This window comes from Varroa destructor, unplaced genomic scaffold (assembly GCF_002443255.2).
Source record: "Varroa destructor unplaced genomic scaffold, Vdes_3.0 BEIS01000004.1, whole genome shotgun sequence".
Taxonomy (NCBI): Eukaryota; Metazoa; Arthropoda; class Arachnida; order Mesostigmata; family Varroidae; genus Varroa; species Varroa destructor.
The window spans coordinates 52,683,214-52,705,460 of NW_019211457.1; the positions used below are offsets into that span (position 1 = coordinate 52,683,214).

General features: G+C 39.7%; 2 protein-coding genes across 6 annotated transcripts; both read left to right on the top strand.

Annotated features, from left to right (window-relative positions):
* The first annotated feature begins 387 nt into the window (after positions 1 to 387).
* LOC111249078 (uncharacterized) lies at positions 388 to 21,482 on the top strand. 4 transcript variants are annotated; one of them, XR_015326780.1, is made up of 9 exons: positions 513 to 2,340; positions 6,609 to 6,697; positions 10,244 to 10,498; positions 12,678 to 12,959; positions 13,422 to 13,629; positions 13,919 to 14,003; positions 14,264 to 14,518; positions 20,555 to 20,687; positions 21,244 to 21,345. XR_015326780.1 is itself a non-coding variant. In XM_022802423.2 (7 exons), exons 1-7 carry the CDS (start codon positions 1,063 to 1,065, stop codon positions 14,437 to 14,439), a joined length of 2,373 nt encoding a protein of 790 aa, XP_022658158.1. In that variant the 5' UTR covers positions 388 to 1,062; the 3' UTR covers positions 14,440 to 14,982. The 4 variants fall into 4 exon arrangements, 1 of the variants encoding a protein (XP_022658158.1); XR_002672767.2 differs by lacking the exon at positions 20,555 to 20,687 and having other exon boundaries at positions 21,244 to 21,482; XR_002672766.2 differs by lacking the exons at positions 20,555 to 20,687; positions 21,244 to 21,345 and adding an exon at positions 14,679 to 14,982.
* Positions 20,809 to 21,956, top strand: LOC147756346 (transcription elongation factor 1 homolog). Of its 2 annotated transcripts, none has more exons than XM_086987599.1 (2): positions 20,809 to 20,944; positions 21,244 to 21,956. In XM_086987599.1, exons 1-2 carry the CDS (start codon positions 20,890 to 20,892, stop codon positions 21,546 to 21,548), a joined length of 360 nt encoding a protein of 119 aa, XP_086843725.1. In that variant the 5' UTR covers positions 20,809 to 20,889; the 3' UTR covers positions 21,549 to 21,956. The 2 variants fall into 2 exon arrangements, with proteins under 2 accessions (XP_086843725.1, XP_086843726.1); XM_086987600.1 differs by having other exon boundaries at positions 20,930 to 21,067.
* The last annotated feature ends 291 nt before the right edge of the window (positions 21,957 to 22,247 follow it).

Consider the following 22,247-nt stretch of genomic DNA (forward strand, 5'->3'; position numbering starts at 1 on the left):
GCCGCCTTAAGGTTGACACCAATTGCCGCTGCAGCCATTGTCCGTCATTATCGCGATAACAACTGAACATCAAGCGTGAAAGGTACGCCAGGAGTTACACAGGCGCTAAGTAGCAGCAGTATTACGGGGGTAGAATCGTGTATTTTTCTTGCTCAGTCTCTGTCTGGGGCAAGTGCTTTATAGGGTTGATACAATTCCCGGCTGCTTCCGTGACTGTGGATTGGCTGGGGCATCGATGGCTGCCCTGTGACTTTTATCGAGGTCGTGATCGACGTTGTGATTGTGCACGATCTTCTCCAGCTGGTTCTAGCTTGTTAAATGTTCAAACTTGGTCTAGCAAGACTGAGATGGTTCGGTATACACGTGCACAAACTTTCTGTGGTCAGTACGATCATTTAGTGCGAGTGCGTTTTTTCAAATTCGTCGTGGTATTCTAGTCGCCTGTATTTCATTATGATTATTGTTACAAGTGCCTTACTTAACGATTCGTTGTTATTTCGATGTTCACGAAGGACCTTTCTATTCGTGTGATCTCTTCGTCTGATTTGTGTGTGGTTGACCACTATTTGCCCGCAAGTCACTCTCACAAGTGAATATCTGACATCGTACACAGCTTAGCCACACGCGCTGCTTCGTTTGCGAACTTTACTAACAAATCACAGTCAGCCACGTATCTTCGCGTAAGACAAGCGGGTCGGTTTTCTCTGTCAGGCAGTAGTGACCAGACGGGCGGACGGGCGGACGATCGCTTCGTGGCTAGCTAGCGTTGCATTGAAAGCGCTCATCAGCGTCACAGCCGCCGCTGTGTAGCGTCAACCGTAGGTAGCCGATAGTTACTGTCATCATCGACAGTAGGGTAGCATTCCGTCGCGATTCGCGAGAGAACGTTGCGTGGTCATACGGCTGCTGCTGACGGCAGACCGCGCCAAGGATCGGCTCGCCACTGGGGTGGAGCGTTGCAGCCATTCAGCGGTCTGTTAGTATTGACGGCCCTTCCCTTGCGCGACCGATTCCCTCTCTTCGCTCGACCAGGCATGTTGTATCAGTGGCCGGCTGATTAGCATGAGGTTATTTTGCCGCACTGTCTCACGAGCGGCCACGGCTCCACTGCCCACTGTATCTGCAGAAGCGGGCATAGCAGGCGCGACAGGAACAGCCGCGGCGGCGGCGGTGGCAGCAGCAGCGTCACCGGTGACCGACGTCTTTTTCGCCCGACGTCGCCTTCTGTCCACAACGACCAGCAACGGTATTGGCATTGTAAGATCAGCCGTGACACCAATCTCATCCGCGGCGACGAGCCTCACTTGCACGTCAACACCGGCTGGATCGGGACGCTCGGCCACTGTCTTCACGGGGATATCCTGCAGTAGCAGTGGGCCAGCGCTGCACCCACCACGGCCAGACGCATCCGTTTCAGGTGGCCAGGCGTCGCCGAAGCCCTGCTGGACATTATCTGCTGTCCACAGGGTACGGCAGTCCTCGACGGTCGCCAACTGCAGAACTAGCCCCTTCCTCAATTGCACCTGCTGCAGTAGTGAACAATTCATCGGCTATCAATTATCGCGTCCCGCGGCCCTATCTGTCACCCCTACCCATACCAGCGGCCAAACTGCTAATAGACATTCCGTCGTTGCTCTTGGCAGTTCCGGTGCGGCCGATTGTAGCAGAAGAACTGCGACGGCAGCCGCTTCCACCGCTGCTGCAGCTGCTGTGGTTCTGAGATCAGCAACAGTGCCTACAGGGATCAACGGCCGAAGGCGTCGTCCTTCAGGAGCTATCGCAGGTCTCCTACAACAACTAGTACAGGTGTTACTTCAGCAGCGCTACCGTCAAGAATCTGAACAACAGCAACAGCGACGACAGCCTCTAAAGCCATTGAGGCCGGAACAACAGTTGGCATATTTCACCCAAAAGATCATCAATCAGGAGCAGCAACAGCCAAGTAGAAAAGAGTACGAACAACATTTGCTCGAGTGCTTCATCGCAACGAGTCGTCATCGTGCAGGCACTTGTGAGACAAGTTCTACTGCTGCAGGTGTCACCGGATCAACGATCTTCGGCCAGAGTATTAATGATCTCACCTTTAGTCTGCATCCGGAAGTGAGGTCTGCGATGGCACAGCGCGACGGAGTCGTTAGCGGAGCTGGAGCAGCTGATGGCGGAGTGCAACCAGGAGACGAATATGCTGGAGCTGGCAGCAAGAGTGGGTCTGCCGCGTCCTGTGCTGGCTGCAATCAACCGTTCGCGCCAAAACGTGTTCTTGTGCTTACGAAGTTTTCTCGGTTAGAATTCGAGAAGCGGCGACATCAGGAGCTCAGCGAGGAAGAGCTTATTCGAGACGTGAGTGTGACCTGAGTTGAGAGTGCGTAAATACGTTTGTTTGACGTGTCCATATCAGCGAGATGAGTTCGCAAATGTACACACCCTCAGCGAACCAAAGGCAGTGCGCTAGAGTTATAGATCAATGTTACGGACTGATCAGTGATGGTCTGATCTAATGTGAACTCTGCTATGCGCGAGAGCTAGGCGGTAGCTGCGAGTACTGTATTATTGATTAAAAACCGGACTACTCTAGTTCACTCGTTGATTCCTGTATCAGATCTTTAGTAGCAGGTTCTCCTATTGGTCTAGCTTATACAAGCTGCGTTTTAATGGACCTTCGTAACCATAGCTGTCTTGAGTGGGACAATTGGAAGGTGTCAGATGCTCAACGAAATTATATATCTTCCATTACGAGTAATCTACGATTTGCTCTGAAAGTGACTCAATCACAAAAACAGTCTGTGACTCAACCATCTAGGTGGTCTTATGTGCCTAGCGTATTTTTTCAAGCTGCACAATTCTTGCTTAGAGTTGCATACAAACATATTTTGTCAACGCGTCTTGCAGAGTCTCAGGAAGCCTTTAGCTCTTCGGATATGTTATGCATTTCGGTCATTTGGATTATTGTTTACTGCTTCTACAAGGAATAGAATTTCCTTGTCTTGTAATCGTCTTGGTGATTTTGGTTCTTCAGTGCAATTTTTTTAGGACACGCAGTCTATCACCGACCGTTGGCATCTTATTCATAATCAGCGTAAACTGTGTTTGCCTCTTGATAACAGCATCAATTATTCGCTTCAAGCTCGCAAGAATACTAATTACGCAGCAGTATGGCATTATGGCTCGAAAAATTGAACTTGCAGTTAGAAATGGCGAGATCATTTTAATTAACTGAGCCTGCTAATTGAATGTGTGATTTTCGGCTTGAGAATGTTAATTCAAGTCGAGCACTTGTCCTCCGAAGGCATCTTCTGTTGTACGATATGGTTACGATTGACACTTGTTAAATCTGTTATTAAGAGGACTGTGACAACTGAAAAAAAATGAACGGCAACAAAAACAATTCAAATGTTAGCCTCGTTAGCTGCCTGCGATGGCAGGCTGTTGCGGCCGCTTTACGTGCGCGGTTTACGTGATTGCTATATAGTTAAGTAATTGAGACTTATTTCTGCACTCGGCACTGAGCTCCGAGGAACATCTAGTGAGGCAGGTCGGAGTCAAATAGCTATCGCACGATAAAACATGTTTGTAATTTGTTATTACGAGCAATTATTGATTCGTTCCATAATGTATTGATGTGAATAGCATTCACCTGGGACCAGTCTCCGGTGGCTGTTGTTGTTGGTGATGATGATGAATCATTAATTATCCGGAGAAAAAATGGCGGGAAAGCTGGTAGCACGTTCAGGTAGCTAAAGACACCTATGCATCAGCAGCCAAGTGTTCCGGACCGTATACGCCTTCACAAACAGAAATATCTAGTAATTTCACTATGTCATTATCATGCTGATACGCTTCATGTTTAGTAAAACGTTCGACGACGTTATTGTGAACCGTTTCTCTTTGTACGTACACGTTCGGTGTTTTTTGCTACGCTGCTTTGTTATCAATTGTAAGTAAACGTAACGTATCTAACAAATGCTGGAATTGAGAGCGTTATCCATCTGTGACTATATTGTCTCAGAGCTTGAGAAACTCCTGCGACTTGGAACAGTTGTTTCTTGGTACTGAATGCAGCAGCAGTAGTAATACCGAACTGAGATTGTTGAGCACCGATGTTGACAGTTCATAGCTCTAACGGCTGTTTACATTCGCCTCCTCTGTAGTTCACTGATTCATAGACGAAGACAAGCACCGGACTCAAATTCAAACAGTATCGCACGCTGATTCTCACAAACATTATTGTTCGACCTAATGGCATTTTATCTATAAACGGCAAGCCCATTCATAAGATTAATGAAATATAAAGGGTCGCTCTGTTCAAAGATTGCATACGGTTTCCAATTTATAGAAAGCCTAATTTAACTATGCGTTTCTACTAATCCGATCGTTTATGAATCTCTATGAATTAATGAATAATAATTCGTTACCGTTCGCAACGAAGAGAATAAAACTGGCAGAAATGTTCCGCAGCTTCGGTGGCGTTTACAAACAGCCACTGCAATGCCGTGATAATGATGCTATCATGCAATGCATATTCGTTGTGTGTTGTTCGCCGTTGTCGCCTATTAGCACATGGCCCATTCGTTCTAGCGATTTTATCCGTTTATACCAATAACGGCCTTAGTCTTGTATGGTTGGATAATCTGCCCTGATGCTTGAAGTATTTGCGAACTATGTATATCTATATGTAAGTATATATAGATAAAAGATCTTCCTGAAATACTCATAAGATAGCGTATTAAAGGATTTTTATTCTTGGTCAATCTTTGGACGCGTGCAGTGGCTCACAACTTGAGGCTCCGACGTCGTTCTACACTTCAGTGGTTCTGGAGCTATGAAATGTGAGGGTTCCGCCTTGTAGCCACGCAACGTCTTTATAGACTTCAAATCCTCTCGACTTTTGTCTGTTACTTTTTTGCTGGAGGTGCTTTTGTTATAGCACAATGTTTTATAGTACTAACGCCACACGCAGACCTAGAACTAGGGTTGAACAACGAATGGTAAAGTCAACCCGAAATTGGGGCATTTTTGATTTATTGGCTTACTACTCGTGAGAGATTGTTAAGCCGTTTACAGCACTATGTGCATCTGAAAGAGGCCGGCAAACCGCGAAATTAACTCCGTGGCTGGTAATGTGGTATCAAGCGTAGGGTCTAAGTTGTTCTATCCATATTCGAGGACTGACGCGTTTGCCAGCCCTTTGCTATGTCGGTTGTTATCGATTATTGCTTGGTTTATCGTTGAGCCGTCGACTCTTAGCAGCTGTCCCGGAAATGGTCATTAGTCAGCTTGCGAAACACTGACAATAAACGGTCGACTGATATTTTTGTAAACATTTTGACTAGAATCCTAACAGGAATACTGAGATTATAAATTTTAGAGTTTTATAGCTCATATTTTGTGTATGCGAAAAGTGGCTTATAACATATGTCCCTGAATCAATTTAGGAATTTTAAATTTTATACATCTAGCTAAATTTAGACTGGCAGGGGTTTAACCAGTTTTTACCACGTATAGGCTGCATAATAATCATTGCTATTAGCTTTCTGCTTAAACCAATGCATAGAGCAACTTAGTCACCATAAACCGACCCTTTGCTCTTCAAGAAGAACTATCAATCAGTCTCTAATCACAGAGTCGCAAAGCATTTCCTTTTTTGTACGAAATGTCTCCTATTTATGAGCCTTGGCGAAGTTCAAGGTTACAAAGCATAGGGTACAACGCAGTACGGTTGAACTATACAGATAGCTTATATTAAGCAACCGTATGCCAACTCTAATGGAAGTGACTGTGAGCTTCCCTGAGAGCCTTTCCGACGAAATTCCGTTGACGTTTAGATGTCAGTCGGTAGCTGAATATCGTATGCACGACCCTGTCATGTCACCTCCTACTGCTGGCCCCATAGCAGTGAATACCAGCTGTCCTTTCTGAGGGGGCGTTATGCCTCTTACGCTTTCACTGCCAATCCCAATATCCCTTATATGCCCTTTGTGCGCGAGTGGGCAATCTGGAGTGGGCAATCATATTGATTTCTCCTGAATAGTTCGTTGGAGTCCGAATGTTGCTTTCAAGTGGCTGCGGGGTATAAGATTATGGGACGTTTGCTCCTATTTAGAGTTGGCATTTCCATTTGGTTAACCCGCAATTATCCTATTATGATATTTCCGAAGGCTGACTTAGCTATCAAAACCTTTTCAATCAAATTTATGATACCGTTTGATAATTTGTCTGTCGTCCCGTTCTTTATTATTAAGTTGTCCAGGATACATGTGGTGTGGTAAAAATCTCTTGGCAGTCTGAGAATTCATATTTTACCCCGGTCTAAGCAGCAAAAGAGTAAAAAAATACAGACCTCCAACTTGTCAAATGACTTCTGCCACACTTTTATATATATATAAACTTCTTTACGAAATTGTCTTATCGTTCCTTTTACTAATATTTACTACACACTTTTTACGTAATGCTTATATAGCCATGTTTTATAACTAAACAGGCGAAAAGCTTCATTTTGTTTAATTGTTGGACTAGTGTACATTTAGATCACATATTTTGTGTACATTTCGTGCCAGATATCGAAAAAATGACGACGTAAGAGTTTAATCGTGTTTCCTGTTTGTTTACAGCTCGAGGCACGGGGTTCAGACTACCAGTCCCTTTTACATCATCACAACGTTCATTCGAGGAACAGAGATCTTGTGGTCGACACCCTCAGGTACAAAATACATATGGATACATATAATTATTAAAGAGTATACTAGCTTATTTTGTTTAGGTTTAGGGACGTTAGGCCTCACATGTAAGTTTTTGCGGCTGTATTGTGGGACTTCAGCCAGCATTTTTTAAATTGTAGTATCTACTACTAACGTTACACCTTACTCTATTCGTGGTCCTGGGTTGTCCTAATCGCGAACAGAAGATTACTATTAGATTATCTGAGATTATTCTTTTATCAGTCATTCTACTCTAGCGATCAGAAGATTGACCGCATAATTATAAGATATGTTGGAGAGCACGATGCGTGAGAATAATTTTTGCCTATATCCTAACGCAAATGGATTATCTAGGTACTTTAGCAGAGGTAATACTACAAGGTTAGTGATCAAGCAGATTCATTAAGTCAAGTCAAAACAGGAACATCTTTATTTAAAAAAGTATATGGTAATACGTTCTTTAGGATCATCTCAGTGAATCTTTTAAAGTCCATAAGAATATAATATTGATTAGTTCAATTTATTTAAAATTGTTTGTGTAAGGAGTATGTGCACAGATTAATGGTGTTATATAAATTTGTCCAGCATTTAATAGTGGTGGCTTTACCAAGCTGATTTAGCACAGTTGCGTGATTACTTATAAATGCACGTTATTGCTTTCTTGATTGCATTCAGTGTGCATGTTCGTACATGGGCAATAGTATATTTTAGTGTCCCATAAGGGCGGGACAGTTTAGCAGACCACTTTAAGTACGATTTTTATCATTTTGCATCGTTTCACGCGTGAAATTACTGTTTGACATTGTAACATTATTTGGCTGACCATTAGCACAACATAGCTCACTGTGTCGTGACGCTTGTATTAGGTTAAGTCCGCTACCATTAATGACTACCAGTCCTTATTAGTTTCGTCATATGCATCAGTTGTGAACCGGCTTGCCATACCTGTTCGTTCGATTTGTTTTGTTCTGAACAATACTACAATTACTACCGATAAGGCATTATAAAGTTGTGAAGGGTAGAAATGCATCACACAAAAGAGGAGCCAAGTTCTCCGTTCAAAGCCAAACGCTTACGAGCGCTGCTGTTTGCGCGATAATTACTAGCGACCTTGACCGCTATTGATATACTTTAAAATAGGGAAACTCAATTGCCGATTGGACGAACGTTTACATAATTGGTATCGACAAGTCGGTAATCGCGCGAAATTCCGCACCACTTTTTTGTGTTGTGACGGCATCATTATAGAATAATAAATATATTGTCAATAATCGATCTGGCAGTGAATAACAAGAAATAAATGTAAGCCTAGCTTCCTTCCTGTTTCTGTATTTTTTGTATCCTAGAGAAGAGATTATTGCTATACTACTGAGTGTTTGGTCACAACTTGCGCTATCATTAAATATCCAAAGTGCCTCTGCAAATTCAGCGATTTTAAGGTTATACAATGTATTGCTATTTGTTTTCGTGCAGACATATTAAAGTTCGTTTCTGGTAAGTCTAAAACACGTATTGTTTCTTAACTATTCAATGTCGAGCTCACATTGTCGTCTTAGCCGTTCTTTAGTCGCTAGGCGGCGTTGTACGCTTCTTGTATTATACGTATCTAAAATCGTCTTTTATTCGCAACCTTTTCCGGTAAGTAATCTACCATCACTAACAATGATTGATGCTTTGGCGTTGATGATTTTCTTTAAATCAAGAATCGTTCGCAGTTACGTATGACGATAATCGATTCAGTGAGGATTGATTTAAGGAAGACACTTTATAGACTGTTGTCTGCCGTTACTTCGGACCTCTTCCTATGGCGTGACGTGCTCGATAGTTCAACTTCGATGCCTTGTGTTGCATTGGATTCAGCGCAAATACGCTTCTATTATTTTATTATACCTGTATCACAACTAGCATAGAAGTTCTGGAACGAATAAATAGAAATTAAAATGATGCGCCATTGAATGCTTTTTTTTTAAACTATAAGTTTGCCATTTAGCTTTCAAGATGCATCTTGTGCCCAAAGGAATCATGGGAAGAGTCCCTCTGTATGGTTGTATCGATGCGGTGTCGAGCTATAGCATTCCAATAGCTTCATCAATATTTTGCTGGCACAATTTTCCCCATGTTTTGACATGTTTACCAATGCAGGATGTTTCCAGTGATTCCAGGATTTCTATACGATTGGCACAACAACAATTTGCATGATTTAAATGTAACTTTACCATTAGCACAGCCTCTACTTGAAAACATCGATGCCAGCTTATTTCTCATGAGGAAAACGATTGTAGACACAGGAAGGATTGGCACAGGGAAGTCGTTTTTACCGATATCGCCCTTAAGGTAGCTTAACTCGCGATTGACTGAATCCCGTCATTTTCGGCCGTCGGTCTATGTGTAGATACTTAACTCATATGAATAATCAGCTTGTTTAACGAAAACGTGGAAACAGTGGGAAAACCTCAAGTGATGCTCGTGTATTTTATCGAGGATCAACGGTCCTTGCAACACCTTGCCGTATGTCCGACAAAGACGGTTTTCGTAAGGAGGCCGAAAGATATTCGCTCGATGTAAGCGAGATGGGGCAAAGCTGTTCACTGTTTTTGTTTGAGCACTTATTATTTTATCTAATAAATAACTGAAACAGGTTCGAATGTAAGGAAAGAAGAGATTGAACTGTTCTGTTAATGGCAAGAATTGAATAACTCTTATATAGGTTTGTCGTCTGTAATTTTTATGTTTCTGTATGCGATGACTTTCATTTAGCTCGTGCAGCTTTAATGATAAAATAATGTCAATAATTATTGCCGTTTGTTTGTGTCTGATACAATTGTACCAGCTTCTAAAAAAATTAATTTGATATGATAATAATAGTTCACTATCGATTTTACTTATTCGGTGTTTGGGTCTGTAACAACATAGTCTTAAAAGTATTCGAGAATTAACCTGGTGAAACGCGTTTTGGAGTGCACGGAATTCTGAATTGTTTTTTTTCTAATAGAACCTCATCAAAAGATCCAAGAAATTGCATAGGGTGTTAAATTGAAGCTACACCGTTTTTACAGCATTACATTATATTTCTCAATATTAACCATACACATATTATATGAACAATATTGACAGGTACACCTCCGGACCTATTATTCTGTGGCATTTGCCCTCACTTAAAATTGAAGAAAATTAGAATTGTGAGAGTACGTTTGTTGATTTGGCACTAATTAATATCTATGCCGCTGAAGTTAACTAAAATCTTTTCGTCCATTAAGGCTCCATTCTGGGAGCCTCAGTGTTCTCATCTGATAGGTAAATTTCGGAAAATTCGATTGTTTTGCTTACAGCTGAAGTCTCACTTTTTATTTAGGTTTTAAGTTTAAGAGTTTAAGCATTCAGACCTTTAAAAACAATCATAAATCTGAAACGGTCCGGTTAACTTTAAAAACCGAATTCCGAAAAAGTCTACATCTTTAAATACTTACATTTGAAGTGGATACAAAGTCAAACAAATGTTAACAGCAAATTAAGCAGTATTTTTTGGGGGTTAATTTTTATATTTACAGAAAGGCGGGCCTAGAAACTCGACTCGTGGATCGTTTCGAGTATACAGACGCCAACGTGGAGTGGGCAGATGTGATTTTTACAACAGGTGGCGATGGAACCTTCCTAATGGCTGCGAGTAAAGTTTTGTCACGCGACAAACCGGTTATTGGGATCAACTCCGACCCTTCTCGGTCTGTGGGCTACCTCTGTCTACCCGGAGATTGTACCGAAGATTTCCCAAGAGCGCTTCAGAAGTTACTTGATGGACAGTTCAGGTTTGAAGTACAGCACAATAAGTAGGTACTTATTGTGCTGTACAATTGTGTATTGTTAGTACTTATTGTTTTGATCAGATAGAGAGCGCAAGAAACAGAAGTATGTAATATTTTTCAGTCTTTCGCATAACCTATTACTCGATGTGGATTGTTTTTTTACTTTTTTAGATTGTATCTGCATTTTTTTTTTTCTAAACTTGAGAGCACTGCAGCCTCGTTACTAATTTGTCTGATAAACTAAGCTGTTACTTCTTAAAGGATAATATCAATTCTTTTCAACGACGTATTGAATCTTTGATGCGATTAGGATTTCTGTCAGAGGTTCTTATGAAATTTTCTGATGCGATTACTTAGCGCAGATGATTTTGCATGCATTGCTTCTTTCGGTTAAGATACCTATTATGTACCGATTCTTCAGAAGTACTTGTCTGATTTTGGTCATTCAATAACCATTAGTTTCATGAACTTGGAAGCCGTATCCCTCTGTCGAGCGTAACAAGGATTCTTCCGTATTTCCAGTCGTGATTTTATCAATTAATATTTATTACACGATAATTGCTTCAATAATAAAAAAAACTGTCGCCTTTCCTACCTATATTGTATAAGTAAGGCCATTTTTTTTTGTTGTATTAGCAGAAGTTTCTGTTGTATACCTTTTAATCATTAAATTATATCAAAACGTTATTACAACTTCGTCTTACATAAGTGATTTCTTGAACTAAATATTATCGTGGTCTGCCATAGTCTCCGCTTGAATACAGGTCGGACAATGATAGCGGATTTTCCCTATCTGGCACAAGCCAAAGCGGTAGCGGAAACACCTGTAGTAAATAATGAGTCTAGCATACATACACCGTATAAGCAGCGCGCATTATTAACTGCTGCATCATAGTGTGAGGCCGCCCTCACTTGTACTTGATAAACGTTAGCAAAGAAAAATTTTCGTGTACCGCTGAATAAAAGCTTAACGTAAATTTTACTTGATAAATACTTAAATAAATAAATTGCTCATATATCTTCAGCCGAAGAATACTACTCTGGACACATTAATGAGAAGTCCGATCAACTTAACCGATACCTGGTCCGATTATTAATTTTTTGTCACATTAGTGTATTACATGCTTAGCTAATATACGAGCTGCTCTTGCATGAAGTATCTCACGTTGGAGTGGAAACAGACGCGAAAACAACTAGCTACAGGGCTCTTATAATTAGAGTCGGGCGCATTGTGGCGCAAGTTATTCCAAAGCAGTGATCGGGATCCCTCTTACTTTTGTGTTGCTCTTGCCTCAGGTAGGCAGACAGGAAACGGTATAGCTGCTCTTACGTGTTTGATAGAAAAAGTTTTTAGTAGAAATATCTGGTCATGCTGGTCCCTGTGAACGCATAGTAGTTGAGCTGGGGACAAATGTTATTGACAAATGACATTTTTATGACAAAGTTAGCAAATTCTATAGCAGATGAGTGACCATTCTGAGTTGGCGCCTTCCTGCATAGATGACATGATTTCGTATCTGCTGGGCGTCTGGCTAACACTAAGGTGAAGTGAGACAACAGGTTTTGTTGACATACTCTAGGTAGCTCATAAATACGATGGCTTGCTACCAGAGAAGCCCTGCTGTATTGCGTCTGTTTATGCTATGCCTAACGCATCCAATGACCATGAATGAAAATAAAACCAAGAATACCGGTGTGAAAAAGTATATTTAGATTGCGGATAATGACGTGTGCCTGGACGTCGCCGTTTCTTTGGTAGAGAACTAATTTTTCTAGCAGTTTTTACCACCATTTCATAGTAGGTTTACAAACCGTTTTTAATTATAGTTGGAGTACCGTATCTTTTTTTCTGTGCTAGTTGTTCGTCCTGACAGAAACAAATGTATTATTTCCTATTGTTAGAAAATGAATGTTTCTTAAAGTACGCTTTCAAATTTGTGCACCACTCATCAATCAGCTGCTATATAAAACTAATTGCTGCTAATGGACGATCAATTTGCAATAAATCTTGCCAAGTATCAATCACCAGTTTTCGTATGACATTTTACATTACTGCATGTTCGCTCTTAGTATCCTATCAAAAAGGAATTGAATATTCAATCTATAACTGCGTATTACCGCAACACCGCGCTTGTACCTTCCAAAATGATCCGATTGTTTGTCCCTTGACTAATTTATGCAGATGGCAATGGCGACAGCGTATCCGGGTGACTGTGCAAGGTAAGGACGCATTCGAAGCTCCAATCGAACTACATAATCAGCAGCTGCAGTACCCCGAATATCGTTTCATCGACTGTATTAACGAAGAGCATAAACCGGCCACGCCTGCGACTCCAACGCATATTGACGGAGCTACCGGAGTCACTGATATTCCTCCTGTTCCCGCGAAACCTCCAGCACCCGTTCGAATACTGCCGATTAAGTCACTTAATGAGGTGTTTGTTGGAGAATCTCTGTCTTCAAGGTTAGTCGCTCTCTCACCTTGATTAGGTTGGGTAAAATAAAATAAATTCGATATTATACGCGAAATGTTTGAATTTTTCTAATAGATATAGCCAGTGTCGAGTGACTATAACTGCTTGACATATCAGTTTTGATTGATAACTAGATTTAGCAATCTATAAAAATTAAATGGCGTTTCGGCCATCTACGCGTGCTGAGTATGATATGAACTGGACTGCACGTGTAGCAGTTACTTGAATTTTTCTAGGAGCTTACCAAAATTCTTTGTCTATACATAATCGTCAATCTTCGTCAAGCTTCCTCCTATAACGTATAGCTTTATTTTATTATCTGTGTACCCTGTTTTTATGAAAGTCAATTGCAACTAAGCAGCTTCTCGTGGAGCGACATAATAATCACAACTTTATATTTATATAAAACCGGCCTCTCTCCATATTTTATACTAATGTCTTTGTGTTTGCAGGGTGTCATACTATGAGATCTCTATCGATGGTTCGAAACCCACAAAGGTGAAAAGTAGTGGAGTGACCATGTGCACGGGAACTGGGTCAACGTCTTGGTCGTTTAATATTAGCAAGGTGACGCCACAATGCGTCAAGCGCGTTCTTGAAATTGTGCAAACTAAAACGGGAAAAGATGTCGGAGTCGACAACCAGAAATTAATCGATGAGGTAGAGTTTATTATTATGCATCTATATAGCTGTGATAAATTTACACAAAAAGTCGAATAGTTTATTTTGGGTAGCTGCTGTAGACAAGCGAATATTAAGAATTTGTGTGATAGGTTTTGTATTTATTAGCCTAGACTCAGTTACTAGCTGTGCCAAAGTTTATGAAGTTTATATTATCCAGTCACTCTTAAACAGCGCGATTATAATTGATTAGCGGACTAGAGCTTTACAAAATACATGCCCGCTTTCATTATAATATCTATATAATGGTATGTCTATACGCTTTTAGGTTACAGCAGAGTTTAATGATAGCCTCATCTTCGACCCTTCGGAAGCCCTCATGGCTTACACTATAAGGGACCCTGTCTTCATTGGTAAGTGCAACTGGCGCTCGCATCTGCGCAAACATCTAACCACTGTTCTGAACAATATGAATTAATTATTGTAGTATTATAATTTTCGTTATTTAACGAATTCATTCCGCGAAGTGGAGGTTCGTTTATATTAAGGAATGACCAGCACATCCGACAATGTTACCACAAAATTCGTCATTGCACTAAACATATAATTTATATCGGTATTAAGTCTTGCCTATGTCATATTCATGTAAATCTCATCGCATATTTTTCTCTAGGGACAGACTTCAGTAGTAAGCCGCGCGGGTTTGCCAAAAGGATCGAGATTCGTTCGCGAATGTTTGATGCCTGTATTGTAATCGATGGCTCGCTCTCATTCATTTTCAATGACGGGGCCATAGCTGTGCTCGAGATTTTGGAGCAAGATGGTCTCAAAACGGTCGCTATTGACTAAAAAATTCAACTTTCGACTATGAGGTACATCCAGTGCCTTTGCAGAATGGTGCAAATGGGGAAATCAGGAGCCTGCAAGGGTAAGATGCGGAATAACAAATTGTCAAGGGCATGAGATCTTGAACTGCTAATTACGATTTGTTAAAGGCTCAGTGATTTGATGGATTCATTTAAAAATAGATACTTGATTTATACAGATGCAAGTCACACAAACTCACGTACGTGCGTGCATATTGACAGGAACGCTTAAGATCCGACCCAGCTGCTTCTATCAAAAGATCAGGGTTGACTGGTGGGTTTGTATGAAAGTTTGAGCAAGCAGAATTGCTATACAACAAACCTGCTTGCGCTCGTTGGTCAAAATATTCAAGGAAGTAAGAAATCGTGGGACGCAAACATTTCTTATAATATAATGTCGGACAGAACTCTGGCCGGTGGAGAGCTTCATCTATTAGCACATAATGTGCGTTAATGAGAATGTATTTGGTGAAGACCGTAACTTTTGTATTTTACAGCAAAAAATAAACCTACGAATTTCTTTGAAGTGGACGAATTCATGGTCTAACCTTGCTTTGACCCGGGTCAATGTCTGGGTTATTAAGATATATTTCTCTTTCATTAATTTACAAAATTGCCAAACTCTTAAAGTTATTGTTATTAAAGTTAAAATTACTTATTTCGATAGCTCTACAAGAACGCTTTAGTAAATAGGAACCGACCAAATTTTTAAAAACGATCAAATGAATTATGAGATGATAAAAAACTGATCGCTAAGGCATAGAATATATCATAAAAATGAAGAACTTTAGCATAAAGCTTTTTGTACATGTGCGCGTGTCTGTTGATACGTCAGACTTGGAAGAGGTTTATCATGATATGCACCTCATGTTCTAAATGAGGGTAAACCGTAAAACTCGGTTGCTTAGGACGAAGACGACCATATATATACGCAAAGAACTACAAGTATCTAGGATATGTAGTGCAATATAAAAGTATATATTGATAAATGTAACTACACTTCAGATACATGAGCGGACGCAATGAGAACAAGGACCCTGAACTAGGCCCACCTCAGACATAACCATGGTTTCTATACACTAAATCTATTACAACATTATATTATATGAAAAACAACAAGAAAACAACTGTGCGATATCCGAATCGCCTTATTGAACTACTGATTCATAATAATGATATCATCGTATACATATGACAAATTGAAAGATAACTATATAATATACATATATCGAGATCACTCAGAACCCTTCAGTTGTCGGGTTGTGTAAGATTCTTCAGTCTTTGTCGACCGGGACTCCTGCAATCGACGACGGGGATGAAAAATTGCCGATTGTGTATATATGATTAGTACTAATAATTATGACAGATACAATAATATGGGTTGTTTAGGCGCCATGAAAAAGGCCCATGAAGTAGAATAACAAAATAACCGAAGAGTTGAATGCGGAAGGCTACTCTAAGTAACAAACGCGGAGAAGTTCTGTGAAACAGGACCTCATCTCTTGCATACAATCAGTGTTCGTCAAATCTCTTATCAGTTTTCGTCATTAAAACAAGTCGACAGACTCTTTGTTATATTTAACAACAACAATAATAATATAAATGATGATAGCTTAAGTAAAAAGTGAACGAAAGTGATCATAGAAACTAAATTTTCGAAAAACCTGGAATACAAATAAATTGTTTTTATTTTAGTAAATAACACGTAATCATTTCAGATATTACCCATAATTAAAATAACGAATTCAATGTCAATAGATTCCGTTTTTATGCGTTTGGGAGGGTACCGGATAGTATCTTTCAAAATTTTAAATTTCGATATGTCTGAGTTAATACTAAAAAAAGTGCCACATGGATGTAGTTATTTATATCAATCAAAACGACTTATTGCCTGACTTGAAAGTAAATAAAGCTCGAATTTGCCCGGACAATAACGTTACCACGAAGCTGGACAACTAAAAGCATCCATTTGAGAAGCTTTTCAGGTCACTAGGTTGGGAACTGCGGATTTAAAAACGTGGCGGTCAATATCGGGTAACTAGAATTAATTTGTTTGTATTGGGACACTATATATCCATATAATGAGTTGATGTCCATCGAAATATTTACGTACACACAACTTGCGTAGAATGTATGGAGGCGTACCAATTGCTGGGTGATTATAACAAGCCGTTAAGACCTCCCGAATAAGATTTAATGCAGATGTAAAGCCACAGCTTCTATAGAGAACATAATAGTTGGCAAAAAACACTGTCCACCAAAAGTTAACACTGTGTTTTATGGTTGATTGTTGACCAATAAATCGAATACATCGTCTCTCTTGACAAATTATTCTGTGGATGAATAAAACAAATATAAGTTACCAACTTTTTTACGATTGCGACACAAATTTATGGTTTAGTAGAGTGTATTATATATCATGATATATATGAGAGACAAAGAAAGCATAAAACAGCGAACTCAGCAAAAATCAGTGCGTTGTTTTGGGAATTCTCACATAGAGGAGATATTATTCAATCTGTTCACTCGCAACAAGCCTTCACCAAGACCATGGACTCCCGTTTTTGCCCGAAATAAACCGTCTATATTATTCGCACTTCTCATACAGCTTCCGAAACATTCGAGGAAGATTTTTACGAGGAAAATCGGAAAACCACTAACAGAAATTAGATTTGAAGAACTCGAAAATGTATCAACTTTGAACTAGAAAAGTTTTTTGTACACCGGATCTTTTACATACAGATTGACGGCCAAATAACATGTAATCGTTATTTTTGGAGGCTTCCTACTCCTTTTGCATCTTTTACACTTATTAACCGCCCTGAGCTCTCGCATTTCTTAAATTTTTAGCCTGCTATCGGTTCAAAATTTATCTTCTTTCCTCTTTTCTTTCTCTCTTTCCTCTTTATTTCTTTATAATTCTCAAGAATTCTGTCTTTGGCGTATTCAATCGACACTTCAAATCTCTACCTACAAATATCGCTAAATACATATTTCTTACAGAATAAATTAGCTACGGATTAAAGAAAAAATATTTTAAAAATGATCGCGTCCTGAATTGGAGATGTAATCGCGGTGAATGAAAGTTATATTGATTAAGCATGACCGTCAAAAATACCACTGACACAGTCGTAAACACAATTCGCAAGAAAAAATCAGGACTTAAGTGCCCCACGCTGTGTATCCTTCGCTTGCGCTTCGCGCTATAAATTTCTGCATAGGTGCCGTGCCTTTACTCGATTCTAGCAATAAGTTCATTTAATTAATGATGACAATGACACAATTACCGTTCGAACAATGAATATTGAATACGCATTTATGTCGATTATTGTATCTCAGCCGCTTTCAACAACGAAAAAGTTTCCACTTGAAACGGTTATTAAATGATGCGTTGTTTATTATTTTTTATTATGTTTACAATATTGTCCTTCTAGAAAACGGCACCCAGGCGTATATACACATTTTATAGTAACCAAACAAGTGAATATTTCTGTATTAAAGACATAACATCTCTATTACTCTTTTTTTCACAAATATACAAAATGTGTGAGAAAAAATTTTAGTCCGATAGATACTGTCTAATTTTTAAATTTGAGTTTGCGTGCTCAAGATCTTAACAGCAGCGATATTTTTTGTAACGCTCATATATATACAATTACATCAAATTATCCTATTCTAGTGAACAAATTCACTTCATAAGCGAGGTAAAGGCCACGCAGTTACTAAAGGAATGGTTGAACCAATGACGATGCTTGAACCGTTTTCATTAAAGAAATCCGCTTTACGTCTACGAAATTTAATAAGGCATTGCTATGCGCCGCTTAATTCCGTTTTTATATCTAACTGTACGCCGGTACACACTGTTATAAGGCAGTTAAAGCACGAGTTTCATGTATGCCTTGCCATGCAGATCGATTTAGTGTAATGCCCCTACCCTCTTTTAAGGGAAAATGTAGGTTCAAGTAAGCCCTATTGTCAGCATTCTAGAGCGGCTACTAACCAGCCGGGTTTGAAGCTTGTCTTGAAGCTCAAAGTCTCTTTTTTAAGGTACGTATTGTAACTGCCGGTAGACCTTATTGTCACTTTGCGCCGATTTTGCTTCTGTTCAGCAACAACAACTATTTTGTATTGCCAAATTCTCGCTTAGTTTTCGATGTATTTTTTAACAAAATACGCTAGCAGATAGCGACCTTTACTTATTGTAGAAATGTCCAATCAGTGCATCTCCCTATCATTTAGATAATTTTTCAAAGACGAATCAGTCAAGTGACTAAAATTAGAACGAAGCTACATCCGGATCTGACGTACCAACAAAGCCATTCCCAATTCAAACGACGCGGATGTGGCTGTTCACTGGAAAAGGATAGTTTGCTGTGTGTTCCGCAACTGCGTTACACTCAGTAGAATTAAACATCACGAGATAGCGCATAAAGCAATAAGAGAACGTAGGATGAAAATGAATGCGATTTCCAGCTGTGTATCAATCTATCAGATACGGAAGACTATCGTAATCAACCGCTATGAAAGTCAATAATTTCTCATTAAAAGAAAGTGAATCCATCTAAATTATAGCGGGCTGATGATTATTACTTGGTAACCTTTTTAACTTAGTCGAAAAGCTATGAAGAAATACTTTTTTATCCACAATTCTAGGGTGTGAACTATACTTTTGAGAGTGAAATAAAACGTCGTTCAATTCGCTACGGCGCATCACTAATGGTAGCTGAAACCAGGACCCTGCTGAAAGCATATTCACAGTGGTTTACCTTGCATCTATTTAGTAAAGAAATACAGGTGCTTCTTTCATGGTAACGGCAGCGCCACGTAAAACATTCGTTGTGAAATCAGAGGTTTTATAGGCCATGTCGTATGCGCGAATTCTACAAAAAGCCGGGCCAGTCATATCGCTATCATAAATCAACACCGAACTTCAACTGACTGGTAACAAGCCCTTCATTAGAAGCATAAGATAAATCGCTGCATAACGCCTATTGGCTTACTGCATAGGTAGTATCTGCTTTTTCAAAACGTTTCCTTGTTTGTTTCTCAACTTTTTGCCTACTTCGCTACGACCTTAAAAGCAGCATCTCTCCTTGGCAATTACGTTGTGCAGCGATTAAATTATATTTTTTATTTTGAGGCAGATATTTCATGTCTGAAAAAACTGTGCTCTTCTAGACCTTTTCGCTGAGATCGAACGTGCCGTATTTCATAAAATCTCTGCAAGGACCGTTTGAAGGCGGCTTGTTACATTAAAGATAACATCTTAGACCTTTAAAATGTACCTTGGCCCTGTTAGCCATTTGAGGTTAATGGGACTCGCCGGAATGCACTTCTGAAAGAAAAGGTACAAACTATTGAAAGTCCGTGTGCTACGAAGTAAGCAAAGAGCCCCAGTGGGCACGGGTTTTCATTACGTCTCAACATATCTATTTCTATCAGTCACAGCTCTTTCGCAGAATTATTGAATGAACGTGTTGTTTTGCGGGTGACAAATCTTTATACCAGCAGAGTAAGTAGCTCCGGGAGATTTACCTAACCGTGGGATCAAATCCAAACGGACCGTGATTTGCGTTTAGTGGGATTGAAAACGTTGTATAAAATTGGAAATGCTTGAGAATAACAAGTCGATTGACAAAAATCTGGATTGGGTGTAGTGGCGTGAAGTTAACGAAGTTATCTAACAGAAAACTCCGATATATAATACAGAGTAATCTTTCTTCGTAATAATAATAGTGCAGGCTCGCACAAAAATCATCATTTAAGTCGTCTTGAAATTCACTATTATTTTTCAAGCCTAACTCCGACTGATTATCATCCTTTCCAATCAGCTGCAATTAGATTCGTAACAGGTGATGTACGATTGAATGAATAATGTGTCAAAGACTGGTTGAACAAGTTCTTCGCCACCAGACGTGCACGTTGCTGGTGGGACAGAATGGTTGAGATACGAAGGATGGTCATAGAGAACGGCAAATATGTAATAAACTAATCTGTCATTATAATTATGGTAGAACGACTTGTTTTTATTAGTGACAGAACAAACTTTACAAATACACCAACCTAATGGCTTTCTTTGGATTACATACTAAATGTAGATACAACTCCACGCAACGTACGAAGATCAAGTTTTGTTCGTCACGGCGGTAATATCCAACCCTCTCTGATTGCGCCTCCGAGCCTGCTCCGTACTGTATTACTCGATTAGGAGACCTTTTCTCTCGCGGAGAGGTGAGAGCAAAGAAAACCGCTTCAAGGGCTAAATAGCGACCGATTCAATTCAAACCCAGCTTTTTGGTCAGATTCCGGGTTTCGATATTGCGTGTGCATAGACACCTCCGCAGAGGTATGACAAATGATAGTTATGAAAGGCTATTATATTGCTGAGTTTTCTATTGCTAACGCGTCGCATTGATTTGAGCGGGCAACATCAATGTCTTCCACGTGTTTGTGTTTAAAATTCATTTGTACTATGGAACAGCCGGACTGCAAGTACTTGTTAAACAAATTAGTGTTATCATTGTATGGAAGTTACCGTTCAATGTTTGATTTATTTCAAGTTTAAAAGGGTCTAACTGTAATATCCCTATAAACGCGCGACTATTTAATGTGTGTGTATCTGTATGTGTTTACCTATTTCTACTTATATGTTGAATCGAAATGCTTCAACATAAGGCCTATTCATCATCTCAATAATACAGTCTTAGTTTAACGTCAATAAAAGATTTGTGCAAGCAGCCCATCGAACGACTTGACAAATCAATTACCAACCTTTGCGCTTTTTCAGTCTTGTGTCCTTTAACGGGCACGCCCGTTGTACTTCGACCAGAATCATCGAGGATGGGTCGCCGCCGAAGTAGCCGCAAACCGCCCCCAAAACGAAAACAAATCGAGGCTCTCGCCACTCTATTCAACTGCCCTTTTTGTAATCACGAGAAGTCTTGTGAAGTAAAAATGGACCGAGTGCGGAACACAGGTCGAATTTCGTGCCGAGTTTGCCTTGAGGACTTCCAGACGCAAATTACATATTTATCGGAAGCGATCGATGTGTATGGTGACTGGATAGACGCGTGTGAAACGGCTAACAATTAGTTATCAAGTAAAAGGCAAAAGGGTCACGAAAGCTCCATTATTTACAGCTTATTGCCTTACACCTAAGGTGTCGGGCCAAATTTATGCTAGAGCCGATATGAAGACAAGAGTTGTAGGGTTACATCATCACTAAAAGCAGATAAGATCAATTGCAACTCTCTAATGTTTTGAATATATCGCAATAGTTAAACTGTTTAAGTTACATCATAAAGCATTAGAAGAAAAGGTTTTAGTGAGGTATGGATTTCGAAAATCTGGGAATACGCCACGAAGGGAGGTGTGATGTTCTTACATGGAAAATGTAAATCACATTTCATTGACAAATTTTCAGTGTACATTTTCATCCCATGATAATAAAGATAATAATATTGATAAGCTAGCTAGAATCCTTCTAGCATCCGAATGATATATAGTCGTTGTTCCTACGATTTTCGCATGCGCCTATAGATACACTAATTTTTGCAAATATATGTAATAATAACAATAAAATATTTAATAAACAAATTGACTTACATATGATATGAAAATACAACAATAATTTCGTAATAGTAATCGTATGACGTAAATAAGGTAACTTATAGGTTAAAAGTTACGGTGAACTGAGCACGATAAACTGAAAGATCTTAAATGTGTTTTAGTACTGAACAATTATTACACGTGAGCTGGTTTGCAGAACACCAATCTGTCGCACAATGGTAG

Coding starts and splice junctions, on each gene's coding strand:
- LOC111249078 (XM_022802423.2), top strand. CDS start 1,063: ATGAGGTTATTTTGCCGCACTGTCTCACGAGCGGCCACGGCTCCACTG. Junction 6,698..10,243: donor CTTGTGGTCGACACCCTCAG/GTACAAAATACA, acceptor TTATATTTACAG/AAAGGCGGGCCTAGAAACTC. Junction 10,499..12,677: donor TTACTTGATGGACAGTTCAG/GTTTGAAGTACA, acceptor TAATTTATGCAG/ATGGCAATGGCGACAGCGTA.
- LOC147756346 (XM_086987599.1), top strand. CDS start 20,890: ATGTCTTCCACGTGTTTGTGTTTAAAATTCATTTGTACTATGGAACAG. Junction 20,945..21,243: donor TACTATGGAACAGCCGGACT/GCAAGTACTTGT, acceptor GCGCTTTTTCAG/TCTTGTGTCCTTTAACGGGC.